The sequence below is a fragment of the Acinonyx jubatus genome, chromosome X (genome assembly GCF_027475565.1).
Source record: "Acinonyx jubatus isolate Ajub_Pintada_27869175 chromosome X, VMU_Ajub_asm_v1.0, whole genome shotgun sequence".
Classification (NCBI taxonomy): domain Eukaryota; kingdom Metazoa; phylum Chordata; class Mammalia; order Carnivora; family Felidae; genus Acinonyx; species Acinonyx jubatus.
In genome coordinates this window covers 94341200-94354470 of record NC_069389.1, presented here as the reverse complement: position 1 = coordinate 94354470, position 13271 = coordinate 94341200, and the positions used below count along the sequence as shown (strand labels likewise).

The 13271-nt window shown below is 41.1% G+C and overlaps 1 protein-coding gene across 5 annotated transcripts in view; it reads right to left on the bottom strand.

Moving 5' to 3' along the window:
- Positions 1–902: 902 nt before the first annotated feature.
- DOCK11 (dedicator of cytokinesis 11) overlaps positions 903–13271 on the bottom strand; it is a 195112-nt gene continuing 182743 nt past the window's right edge. For all 5 annotated transcript variants that reach the window (XM_027054306.2, XM_027054307.2, XM_053201592.1 and 2 more), the window contains 5 exons: positions 9120–9330; positions 8546–8736; positions 7628–7728; positions 5960–6098; positions 903–1373 (listed from right to left, as the gene is read on the bottom strand). In XM_027054306.2, coding sequence (XP_026910107.1) covers positions 1251–1373; positions 5960–6098; positions 7628–7728; positions 8546–8736; positions 9120–9330 — 765 coding nt within the window. In that variant the 3' untranslated portion in view covers positions 903–1250. The remainder of the gene's footprint in view (positions 1374–5959; positions 6099–7627; positions 7729–8545; positions 8737–9119; positions 9331–13271) is intronic.

Below are 13271 nucleotides of genomic sequence, written 5' to 3'. Positions count from 1 at the left end.
GGACATGTAAAGAAAAATGGCCAGCCAGGAGCATAATCCCTAAGATTTACTTGATCACAAAACATTTAAAAAAGCCAAGGCTCCATGCAATTCATTTCTATTTCAGTGTCTTTTTGTTTTCTCTGCAAAATAGGCTAAACTAGATAAGGAAAATATGTCTAGAACCTGAAGTTTACATGAAAGCCGGTCAAAATGACGTGGGTAATTCCAGCAAAAGAAGTTCATTACATCTTGGTTTGTCTTGAATGATTTAGGCAGTCTGAGAGGTCTTCGTGGTTAGAAATGTAATCCCTAGCTAGCAGTCGCTAAGTCTGCGGTGGGTGTGTATCCTGACCCCCACCCGCCAAAATGCTGCAACCATCAAGTTCTATCAAAATACGTGCCAATCTTGCAAACTGGAAAAAAAGAGTCATTACAAAATGCCTACCTGCCTCTGCTGCTTTGAAAGCTCTGAAGTTGCAAAGGGTGCACTCACTGTGAATTCGCAGGAATGTTTTATCTAGCTTTGTGGATGGCCCCCGATGACGAAACCCTGGCAACAGATGCCGCCTTCCTAGGGAAACCTATGTCATATATGAACCCTCGTCCTGCAAGTCGGAGAGAGCCCGCCTTGATTACCTACCCAGCTTCGCTGGATCAAAACTTGAAGGAACGGTTAAGTGTTGGTATTTCTAGGTACAGCCTTTCCTTGTGGAAGTCTCCGCTTTAAGTAACAATTTTGTCTCCTGGAGCCTCGCCTTGAATGCCAGCAGGCAGATTTCAAGTGCCCTCCCTACTTTGAAATATCCATGTTTTCTGGAAATCTGATCACTTTTGTGCTCTCCAAGGACTAGCATGATCATGCCGTGGGCTCCTCGTCAAGAAAAATGCTAAGTTCAAAGTATTGCTTCCTTCACTTCTAATTACAAATAAGTTTTACCTTTTATTGTGTTCCATTATACAATTTTACATAGTACCATGGTTACTGTAAGCGACAATGAAGCAAACTGAATTCACGTTGTTGAGCTCTGCTTCTCCGTATATAGATTTACCTAAAAAAGTACAAACCGAGCACAGTGGTGCAATTTACCAGGCACTTTCAAGTTGCTTAGATATTTACAAATATGTAAGCACCCTGTTTGAAAGCATGAAAATTTTGGTGTCAGGAAGAAACACTCCGTGTGTATCACATCTTTACATTGGAACGTTTGCACAGCTCCGCTCATTCCTGAGAAAGGTCAGTCTCGTTGTCACTTTACAGTTGCACGTCCTCATATTTCAGCAGTGTATCTTGGGGAACCATAACCTCTGTCACTCGACGTACCGCTAATGGCACAAAATACATGTAACGTGTTTCTCATCCAAGGGGAATGTATTGTGTCTTCTTGTAATATCTAAAACAAACAAAAGAAACGTACGTGTTTATCACGAGGCATAATGGCCGCTGTCAAGAAAGTATGTGTATATGAAATTACAGGCATATTTCAATTTGTCACTGACACTTAGCTATTTAAAATGACATAAAGCAGAAAGAGCAAAGGATAACGTTACCGACTTAAGTCTTCAAAGCTGTATTACAAAGGCCGCATATTAAAAAAGCAGAAAAGATCTGGTTACTCATTTGGAAAAACAAAAGACTGTGAAATGCAAAATTCAAGAAAAAGTGAGAGGTAATGCGATCTTGAAAATATTTTTTAACGAATACTCATAACAAGAGCTCTAAACAGTGGCTCTCAGAATCACCCGTAGGGCGTTTCAAACACACAGATACCTGTGCTCCTTCCCGAGAGACTTGGAAAATAATATCTAGTAAAGTCACAAGTGCGTATTTCTTTTCGAAAGATACACTACAATTACATAAGCTGATCGATGCAGAGGATTTTTCATGGAAATGAAGAACTCCATACATACAAAATATAAACTTTATATCCCATGAGTATATAAACATATATATTCATATTGATACAGATATTTAAAAAATTTTTCCATTTTGTGTGACCAAAAGCAACAGAAAGCTCCTGCTTGGATTAGGTGGAAGAAAAGAATACCATGCACATCACATCTGACCTCCTTACTATGCGATCCCCACTTAGATCTCAAGCTTTCGATACTTGGTTCTCAAGTCAGCTTTTGAAAATTCAGTATTAAGCCCACAAACTGGTCTCTGGTGACAGCAACGAGTCACATCGTTTGTGTTGCTACAAATCACGTCTTGTAGAAACTCCATAATAATTTCCTCTTACAAAATTTGTAACTCATGACACTAATCTGAGAGCCAAGCAGAGGTTGGAGGGATGACTAATTATTTATCCACACCTGTCAGATGTGATAAGCCAATATGGGACTCATTGCGTAGAAAACAAAACATAGAGTTGGTAGCACTCTAACTCATTAAGAAATCTGCAATTATGGGGCACCGGGGTGGCTCAGTCGGTTAAGCGTCCGACTCTTGATTTCGGCTCAGGTCATGATCTCATGATTTGTGAGATCGAGCCCCATGTCAGGCTCTGTGTTGATGGCTCAGAGGCTGCTTGGGATTCACTCTCTCCCTCTCTCTGTCCCTCCCCATTTTGTTCTCTCTCTTTCCCTCTCTCTCTCAAAAATAAACTTAAAAATGGATTTGCAATTAATAGTTTTTTAACTTTAGTTTTTTAAAAAATGTTTATTTATTCACTTTGAGAGAGAGAGAGGGAGCGCAAGTGTGGACAGAGAAGGGGCAGAGAGAGAGAGAGAGAGAGAGAGAGAGAGAGAGGGAGAGAGAGAGAATCCCAAGCAGGATCCATGCTGTCAGCGTAGAGCCTGACAGGGGACTCGATCTCACGAACCGTGAGATCATGACCTGAGCCGAAATCAAGGGCTGGAGGCTTATACTGGATTCGACTCCTGAAATCATTATTGCACTATATGCTAACTTGGATGTAAATACAAATAAATAAATAAATGAGTTGGAGGCTTAACCGACTGAGTCACCCAGGTGCCCCTGCAATTAATAGTTTTAAGATAATATAAATCCCCTTTTCAGAGTCAAAAGCTTGAAGAAGTTCTAAAAATAACTGTATATTGTGGAATACTGTAACAGATTATACCGAAAAGGGCCAAGGAATCTCCAGGCCATATATCTTTTGTCAAGTCATCATTTATGGAGCACAACAGAATAATTTATATGTCACAACACAGCTACACTTTATTTTATTTTGTATTATTTTATTTTCCTTTGGGAAATAACGTATGCCAAAGTGTGACTAAAAAAAAAGGCTCTCTTTTATGGAGAAAAAAAAGGCTCTCTTTCCTTCTAATAGGAAAGCCTGAATTATAAAAACTCACTATAAAGTCAACATTTACTCAAAACGAGGCACACCTGAATATGATGCATTAGGACAGGACAGCTCACGTAAATATACACCAATAGAAACTAAGATTTTTCTTGGTTATCTATCAATGTATAATGTCAAGGATCTAAAATATAGGTCTCTACAACTAAATAAAATAACCATGGCTTATGGGAATCAAATGAGAGATGGGAAACAGGACAGCAGATCCATACTTCAGGGGGAAAAGAACTTTATTACAGTGACTGCTCTAAATCTCTTGATCACCGTAATAGCAGTAAATTGAATAATTTGTTTTCAGTTTGAGTGATTTAGAGTTCAAGGCTAAGTCATGCAGTTGCATGCAAATCGAGTAACCGCAATGGACTATACACTGGCTTAAAGCAACGTGTGTCATTGTTGTGTCTTTTGTGAAGAACTTTCTGCTGATTTTCTATGGATTATGAAGAATAGAAACCCATACACTGGACAGCTCCTAGGAACAGATCATGTAGTTACTTGATAAAAATACGCTTCTGAACAGTGATGGTAAAGAAAGGTATATCCCTACACTTCTGAGCTTGAGATACAGACAACAGGGGCCCCTGAGTGGCATATCAGTATGTTAAGTGTCTCTTACTTTAGGCTCAGGTCATGATCTCATGGTTTGTGGGATTGAGCCTGCTTGTGATTCTCTCTCCCTCTTCCCCTTCCCAGCTCTCTCTCAAAAAACAAAACAAACAAAAAAAAAAAAAAAAGGAAGAAGAAGAAAGAAAATGAGACTCCTGGTCATTCAACGCAACCTTGTGCTAACTAAATTTCCCACAGCCTTCCCTAAAGGGAAGCATACAAAATAAATTTGGAGAGGCAGAGCTTGATTCAAAGTCAACTAGCCTGTTTTCCTAGAAATATCTCTTCTTTTCCTCATCATTTCCATGCAGTTCTTTGGACACTAGCCACTGCTGGCTTATTTGTGACAATCTCATCTGGGGGAATGCCTTCATCAAGCAATCACTGAAATGCAGCTACCAGGACAGAGAAGGTTCTGGAACCAGCTTTAAGAATGTGTTCTCAGGGTGCCTGGGTGGTGCAGTCAGTTAAGCGTCTGATTGGCTCTGGTCATGATCTCACGGTTCGTGGGTTCAAGTTCTGTGTCCAGCCCAGAGCCTGCTTTGGATTCTGTGCCGCACCACCCCCCCACCCCTCCCCCAGTCACAGTCTGTCTCTCTCTCTCAAAAATAAACAAACATAAAAAAATTAAGAAAGAAAAAAAAAAAGAATGTGTTCTCTAAAGAAGGGTTGTAGTTTCCCTTGTTTCTTTTAAGAAGTCTTAATTCCTTAAAAATTCAGAGTCTGAAGAATTTCTGAAGCAAATATTTATCTTATTGGGTGTTTTCATTAGTAAGGATATGAAGGTGACTTTAATAATAAGCTTACTAGGCTCAGTCACTGAGGGACGAGACCATAATGCTAAGACTTTTACAAACATGTTGAAGATGTTAAAATACTTAAAGTAACAATCCATGTATACAGTGGTCAGGGTTCTGGCATAAAAATTCTGACGTTTAGGGGCACCTGGGTGGCTCAGTCGGTTGAGCGTCCGGCTTCAGCTCAGGTCATGATCTCAAGGTTCGCGAGTTCAAGCCCCACATTGGGCTCTGTGCTGTCAGTGCGGAGCCCGCTTCGGATCCTCTGTCTCCCTCTCTCTGCCCCTCCCCTGCTTGCGCTTTCTCAGAAACACATAAACTTTAAAAAAAAATAACCTAGGAATACTCTGGCTTTAAGATAAATAGATGTATAAAAGTCCTAACAACTTAATTATGACGTAATGTGGCTGGAAGTGGTGAACAGGTCTCGACTTCCCTATTTTTTAGGTTGTGGTTTTAATAAAGTAGCTGCAATTGTCAGGAACACTTAGTCATAGATGAAAATGCTAAGAAGTTTTATGAAAACAGAGTTTTGGGTAGGCTGTTCAGGCATTAAGACAATTCTCAGGTTTTGGAAGCCTCTCAGAACGTCACCTAAACTATAGTTTCTTATGGCTGAGACAGGGATATTCTTTTTTTTTTAAGTGTTTTTTTATTTTATTTTTGACAGAGAGAGAGAGAGAGAGAGAGAGAGAGCGAGCATGAGTGGGGGAGGGGCAGAGAGAGAGGGGGAGACACAGAATCCAAAGCAGGCTCCAGGCTCTGAGCTGTCAGCACAGAGCCCGATGCGGGGCTCGAACTCAGGAACCGCGAGATCATGACCTGAGCCGAAGTCGGACGCTCAACCAACTGAGCCACCCAGGTGTTTTTTGTTTTGTTTTTTTTAAAGACAGGGATATTCTTTTAGGGATTTGCCTCCCGTGCTCATCATTTCACTTCTTGAGAGACTCTTACCCATGTTTACAGTAGAGCAGGTCAGATTTGCTCAGCTCATTACTTTCAATAGCACTGTGGCCCAAAGAACAAAATGGCTAATGACCGATAATTGCTTTAGCAACTGCTTCAGATAATGACTTCCAAGGCCATTTGCATTATATCATTGAAACGATTAAAGACAGTAGGAGCAAATGGGAAAATACCGACGGGATCATTTCAAGGGAATACATTTCGAACTAACAGATTCGGCTGAGTAACACTTCAGGGGCCCCAGATCATGTTTTCATGTTCAACCACCCTAAGACTTGCCTGCTCGTGGATAATGTCAGACAATTCTTTTACCATGTCTCTGAAATTTGACTTTAGCCCTTCATGGTATTCAATTTGATCCTCTTTAATTAGCCGCTCATTTAGCTCAAGCGCAATGCTGCATGCCTGTATGAATTTCCTGTAGACAAAAAGCAAAGACAATAAGGGTTTCGTCATTTATTCCTACAAAGTCTCACGGACCATCAATTTGATATTCACTTTAACCATGGCTTGCCTAGAAGGAAAATTAGAATCCTGTATTTGCTCACTGCTACTCTTTGCTGATGCCACTTCCTAAGTCTGAAATACCTTTTCCTTTCTTTCCCACCTTTCCCTTCTGGTTTCTTACTTTCTTTAAAACCTGGCTCAAAACGCAGGCCTTCTAGAAAGCCTATTTGCTCAGTCACTTGATCTTGTATCAGCTAACGTTATTGTGCTCACGTTAATTTGCATGTGTAGATAATGAGTCGTGCATTCAATTCAAAAGTAATTTATTTGGGGTTAGTATGTACCCAGTACAGTACTGGGTGCTACAGGTAAGAGTTATCTGCCCTGTGCTGGGAGCGGGGACAAAGATTGCGGGGGCGGGGAGGAGTGAAATCGGTGAAGGAGATTGAGAGGTACAAAAACTTGTTATAAAATGAATAAGTCACAGAGATGAAAAGTACAGCATAGGCAATGTAGTCAATAATGTTGTAATAACGTTGTATGGTGACAGATGGTGTGACCGTACTTCCCGCGGGGAGCACTGAGTAATATATAGAATTGTCAAATCAGTGCGTCATAGGCCTGAAACTAATAACACTGCATGTCAGCTACACTTCAATAATTTTAAAAAAGTGGGGACAGTTGATGACTCATTGTAAAAGTCTTTCTCCATCATTTCAGGTGTTTATATATTTAAATGTCCACAATCGGGGTGCAGGTCTTAGGGGGCAAAGTACCTCACTGCCCATTTGCTTTGTATCCCTATCATAGCAACTAGTAGAATCTTTCTGCACATGCCAGGCATTAATAAATACTGGTGAATGAGTGATTACTGGTTACTCTGCAACCTGGAAGGGCTGAGAACACACAGACAGGAAAAGTAAATGAAATAAACCAGCAGCAAACGAGTGGATAAGTTCTCTTTCTCCTTGGTGTGTTTTACTCAACCCGTCTCTCTTATTCTGAATATAAACTCTACATATTAAACAGATTTGTAATGCAAGACCATTCAGACATGCCTGGGGATGCTCAACTCAAGCCCTGGACCAGCAGAATCCCAATTGGAACTAAGAACACAAGATAGGAGGGGCGCCTGGGTGGCTCAGTCAGTTGAGCGTCCGACTTGGGCTCAGGTCATGATCTCGCGGTTCCCGAGTTCGAGCCCCACGTCGGGCTCTGTGCTGACAGCTCAGAGTCTGGAGCCCGTTTCAGATTCTGTGTCTCCCTCTCTCTCTCTCTGCCCCTCCCCTGCTCGTGCTCTGTCTCTCTCTCTCTCAAAAAGTAAACATTAAAAAGAAATTAAAAAAAAATAAAGTACCATTAGAGGGTCACCTAGCTATTGTAAAAAAGAACAGAGTGTCTTTTTTTGGAAGGATACCATTTGGTGAATATTTTGGTTTCTACGAAGAAGAAAATGGAGTAAAAGATAGAGGTCTAAAGGGAAAATGACAAAGCACTTACCTAAACATGTCTTTCAACTCATTTACTTTCTTTGGTGGATACTTGCTGGCTTGACTATCATTTAAGAAAGCTCTTGCATATGCTAATGGACCAGCATTTACCTAAATTACAAAGGGAGAAAAATAAGAGAGCTGTTAGAATGTAATCAAAAAGAAATGTCTACATTTCTCTCTTTATTATTTTTTTAAGATTTTATTATTTTTTTTTTAAGGAATCTCTACACCCGACATGGGGCTTGAACTCACAACTCCAAGATCAACAGTCGAGATCAAGAGTCGCACACTCCACTGACTGAGCCAGCCAGGTGCCTCTGCACTTCTCGTTAAAAAAAAAAAAAAAAAAAAATCCCTGGGGCGCCTGGGTAGCTCAGTCGGTTGAGCCTCTGACTTCGGCTCAGGTCATGATCTTGCACTCTGTCAGTTCGAGCCCCGTGTCGGGTTCTGTGCTGACAGCTGGGAGCCTGAAGCCTGCTTTGGATTCTGTTGTCTCTATCTCTCTCTGTCCCTCCCCAACTCATGCTCGTGCTCTCTCTCTCTTAAAAGAAATAAAAATTAAAAAGCCCCCTCGATGCATTAAAAATCTGTACCTGAGAACCATATTTACTATTCTTACTATAAGCTTATTCAAAAAAAACTGACTAAAGCCAATAATCTGCAAAGATCATATTCCAGTAAGGTACTTAATGACTTCTGCTCTGTAAATACAGAGCTTGGCTGCAGTCAGAGGAGTTTATGTTAAAGTCTTCTGCCAGAACGCAAATTTTATGGCCGCTGAACATTTTTTTAGGTTAATCGAAAACTGCACAGGTGTTTGCACTCAGTAAGCGCAGAATACACACTGCGGTTCATGCTTGCTCTGTGCCCTCAGGAAAGCAAGCCTATCGAGAAACGTTTAAGACGTATTCAGCCACCGACATACCTGCACTGAGACACAACCCTGCAATTTCAGCTGCAGCTGAATCATGTCCACGTCGGCAGAGGAGCAAAGTTTTTTCAGCTCTGCCGTCTTATCTTTGATCTCATCAGTCGCGACATCGATGGGCTTTAAATGAATCTGCTGCTCGTAGTTTATAGGGATCCTCTTCTTCACGTACGGAAAGGAGTTTGAAGCTGTTAAAATGTTCAGATTGGTTGTGGTTATCTTTAAAAAATGATCCGTTCAAACGGCCAAGTCAAAGGAAAAAAAAAAATCCATGATGCTTAATTGCCCCCACCATGCTTTCTCTAGAAAGTACCGTAGGGTATCAGAAAGCACCGCAGTACTTCAGGATTGAGGGGGAAATTCTTTTTATCAGATACCCTAGAGCAATCGTGAATTACATATGGGGAAACTCTGGTATATAACATTGCCATGTCTGTGCAAGCTAGTGACAGAACAGCAGAAAAATGAAGGATTAAAATTTCAGTTCACACTTCCCTGCTGGCCACCTGCTACCTGTGTGTATCAAAAAGAAGCAAGTCAAACAAATGTTATCTCGCGAGGTCCTACTTACTGGTCAAGATGGTGCGGCGTTTACACTGTTCTTCTATGCAGCCTTGCTTTTTGCCTGATAATGTATAAGGAGCTTCAAAAACAAATCTGTTGATATTATGGTTTCTTTCAAACTCGGTCTTTCTTTCCGTGAGTTCTTTGTCATCAAAGTAGGGCTTCACATAAGTGACTTGGATATGAGCATATTTTGGATCGAGATCTTTAGCGTTCACCTATCAAGTAAGAAAGTTTGGCTTTTTTTTTTATTCAACGGAAGGGAAGAGCAGGTACAGGTAAGATAATAAACTCCTTGGAGATTACTTGAGGAACACTGTCATTAGGACTGTGCTCCCAACTGAATACACACCTGGAGGAGAGCTTTATTCTTTTCGTAAGGATCATTTCCTCCTGATTGTAAAGAAGTTACAGAAACTTACATGGAAATTACAGAAATGTAGGAAGATAATATAAATTGTAATCCTACCACTCAGCAAGGACCGTCATTCACATTTTCACGGATTTCCTTTCAATCTGTACTCTGTGCACACACATTTACAAAGCTGAGGTCACGCTAGACGCTGTTGCATACTCTGATTCTTTAAAAATACATTGCAATGGTTAACTGTACATTTGAATTCTACCTCCATAAAAATAAGAATCTGGAGAGGATTCTGAGAAGGCAGGAGAGCACCAGAAATCTATCTTCCTACTTAGGCAACATTTACACGGGCAGAGTCTGTCTGCTCTAACTATTTTGGAACTCTGGAGTCCACTGAAAGCTTGTAACTTGTAGGGGAAGGCCTGGACGGAAAATCGGAAAATCGCAGTTAGGCTTGATTTTTGTCAATTTCAGCTCTTGGCACGACGGTAGCTACCCGTATCCTACCCCTCAGCCCCATGGCAGGCAGCTGTGCACATGTTCCCGAAACAGCCTGCAGGAGCCAGGGTGGGCAAGAAGGACCCTGTCTTCCAAATATTGGGGATCTGTGCTCTGACTGCTGTTTCTGATTATAGAGGTACAAAGAGGATACAGCCATTTTCGTTATAATCCCCCACCCCTGGCTGAACTGACTTCCAGAGGATTTTTTTTTAAGTTTGTTTGTTTATTTTGAGAGAGAGAGAGAGAGAGAGAGAGAGCGCGCACACATGTGTGCAAGTAGGGGAGGGGCAGAGAGAGAGAGGGAGAGACAGAATCCTAAGCAGGCTCCAGGCTCTGAGCTGTCAGCACAGAGCCCGACACAGGGCCTGAACTCACAAACCATGAGATTATGACCTGAGCTGAGATCAACAGTTGGAGGCTTAACCAACTGAGCTACCCAAGTACCTCTGACTTCCAGGGGATTTAAAAGATCTCTCCCCTTTATTTTTCTTTTTCCCTCTTGGGAGCCAGACATTGAAGACTAGGGCACTCAAAATCAACTGCATAGAGGAGGGAAGTGAGAAACTCACTACACATGGCCAGGGGAAGGTGCAGGTTCAGAAAAGACCCGAGAAGACCCTGAATTTAGGCAGATCCGTGATACAGAGACAGCCTACGACAATTAAAACAAAACCCAGCAAATCCTGGAAAAGGGGGAGAATCTGATTTCTGGAATGATCACAGGATCAGATCCAAATGTACAGTTTTCAACAAGAAAAAAAATCACCAGGCATCTAAAGAAACAGGAAAGTATGGCACATTCGGAGGGAAAAATAAACCAACGGACACTTGTCTCCCCAAAAAGACCTGATAGCAGACCTACTAGAAAAAGACTTTAAAATAACTGTCTTGATGATCAAAGAACTAAAGGGAGCTGTGGAGAAAGTCAAGAAGACAATGTATGAACAAATGTCAACATCAATAAAGAGGTAGGAAACCTAACAAGAAACCAAACCAATTTTTGGAGCTGGAAAGCACGATAAATAAAATGAAAATTCACTAGGGGGATTCAAAGGCAGACTTGAGCGGACAGGAGTAATAGTCACAGAACCTGAAGATATGACAATCATGAGGAACATCACCCCGTGGACCAACACACACACTGTAGGAGTCCTGGAAAGGAAAAGAGATGGAAAGAGGCAGAGGTAATAGTTGAAGAAATAATGGGTGAAAACTTCCCAAATTTGATAAAAGGCAGGACTATAAACATCCAAGAAGATTCTGAGTAGGGTAAGTCAAAGAGACCCACACTGAGCCACGTTAAAACCAAACTGTCGAGGCACCTGGGTGGCGCAGTCGGTTAAGCGTCCGACTTCAGCCAGGTCAACATCTCGCGGTCCGTGAGTTCGAGCCCCGCGTCAGGCTCTGGGCTGATGGCTCGGAGCCCGGAGCCTGTTTCCGATTCTGTGTCTCCCTCTCTCTCTGCCCCTCCCCCGTTCATGCTCTGTCTCTCTCTGTCCCAAAAATAAATAAAAAATGTTGAAAAAAAAAAAAAAACAAACTGTCAAAGAGTTTTGGAAGAATCAAGAGAGAAGCGACTCATCACACATAATAAGGAAGTCTCAATACGATGATCAGATTTCTTATCAGAAACTTTGGAGGCCAGAAGGCAGTGGGTGAGTGTAGTCAAAGTGCTAAAGAAAAAAAATCTGTCAACCAAGAATTCTGCATTTAAAAAAAAAAAATGTTAAGTTTATTTATTTTTGACAGAGACAGGGTGCGAGCATGAGCTGGGGAGGGGCAGAGAGAGAGGGAGACACAGAATCCGAAGCAGGCTCCAGGCTCCGAGCTGTCGGCACAGAGCCCGACGCGGGGCTCGAACCCATGATCCATGAGATCGTGACCTGGGCCGAAGTCGGACGCTCAACCGACTGAGCCACCCAGGCGCCCCAGAATTCTGTATTTGACAAAACTGCCCTTGAAAGTGGGAAAGAAATGAAGATAGTCCTCAGCAAAGAAAAGCTGAGGGAGTTTGTTGCCACTAGAACCATCCTACGTAAGATGCCACAGGAAGTCTTGCAGCTTGAGATGAAAGGACACCAGACGGTAACCTGAAGCGGCGTGAAGAAATAAAGACCTCAGTAAAGGTAAATCCGTGGGCAATTATAATAGCTAATGTTATTGTGACAATGGTATGTAACTCCATTTTTTGCTTTCTACACAATTTAAGAGACAAATACATTAAAAAATTATTGGTCTACAAGCTAGTATTGTTGCAAGTTTGGCTTGTAACTTAAAAATTTCGTTTTCTACAGAATTTAAGAGACTAACGTATTAAATCATTAGCTTATGGTTTTGGGACACACAAAACATGTAATTCTACAACATCACCAACAGAAAGGGGTAGGGAAGGAGCTGTTAAAGAAGCAGATTTCTTGGTATGCTATGGAAATTAAACTGGTATAAATTTGAATTAGAGTGGTATGACTTTAGGATGTTAAATATCATCCCCATGAAAACCATAAAAATATACTTAAAGGATATAGTCAAAAGGAAATGGGAGACAAATGTAACCATTCCACTGTAAAAAAAAAAAATCAATTAAACCAAAAGAAGACAGTACTGCAAAAAAATGAGAGACAAAAAAGCTATAAGGCACATAAGAAAACAAATAGCAGAAGGAAAGAACCCTCTCCTGATCAGTAATTACTTGAAATGTAAATGGATTAAAATGTAATCAAAAGGGAGGTTTGCAGAATGGATAAGAAATTATGATCCAACTATGTGTGGTCTACAAGAGATTTATTTTAGGTCCAAAGACACACATGGGCTGAAAGTGAAAAACAGAAAAAGATATTCCATGCATACAGTAACCAAAAGAGAGCAGGAGTGAATATACTCATATTGAACAAAGTAGACTTTAAATTTTTAAAGGTCACAAGAGACAAAAAAAGGACATTGTACAGTGATAATAGGTTCAATGCAGCAAGAAGATAAAACAATCATAAACATCTACACATCTAATAACAGACCATCAAAACATATAAAGCAAAAATTGACAGAGTGCAAAGGAGAAACAGTTTTACAGTAATACTTGGAGGCCGTAGCACCCCACTCTCAATACCAGATACAGCAAGCAGACAGAAGGTAAGTAAGGAAGTAGGGGACCTGAACAACACACTTAACCCAGTACAACTCACAGACGTATACAGAACACTCTACTCAGCGATAATATGCATTCTTCTCAAGTGTACATGGGACATTTTCCAAGACAGGTTGTATGTTAGGCCACAAATGAGTCTCAATAGATTCAAA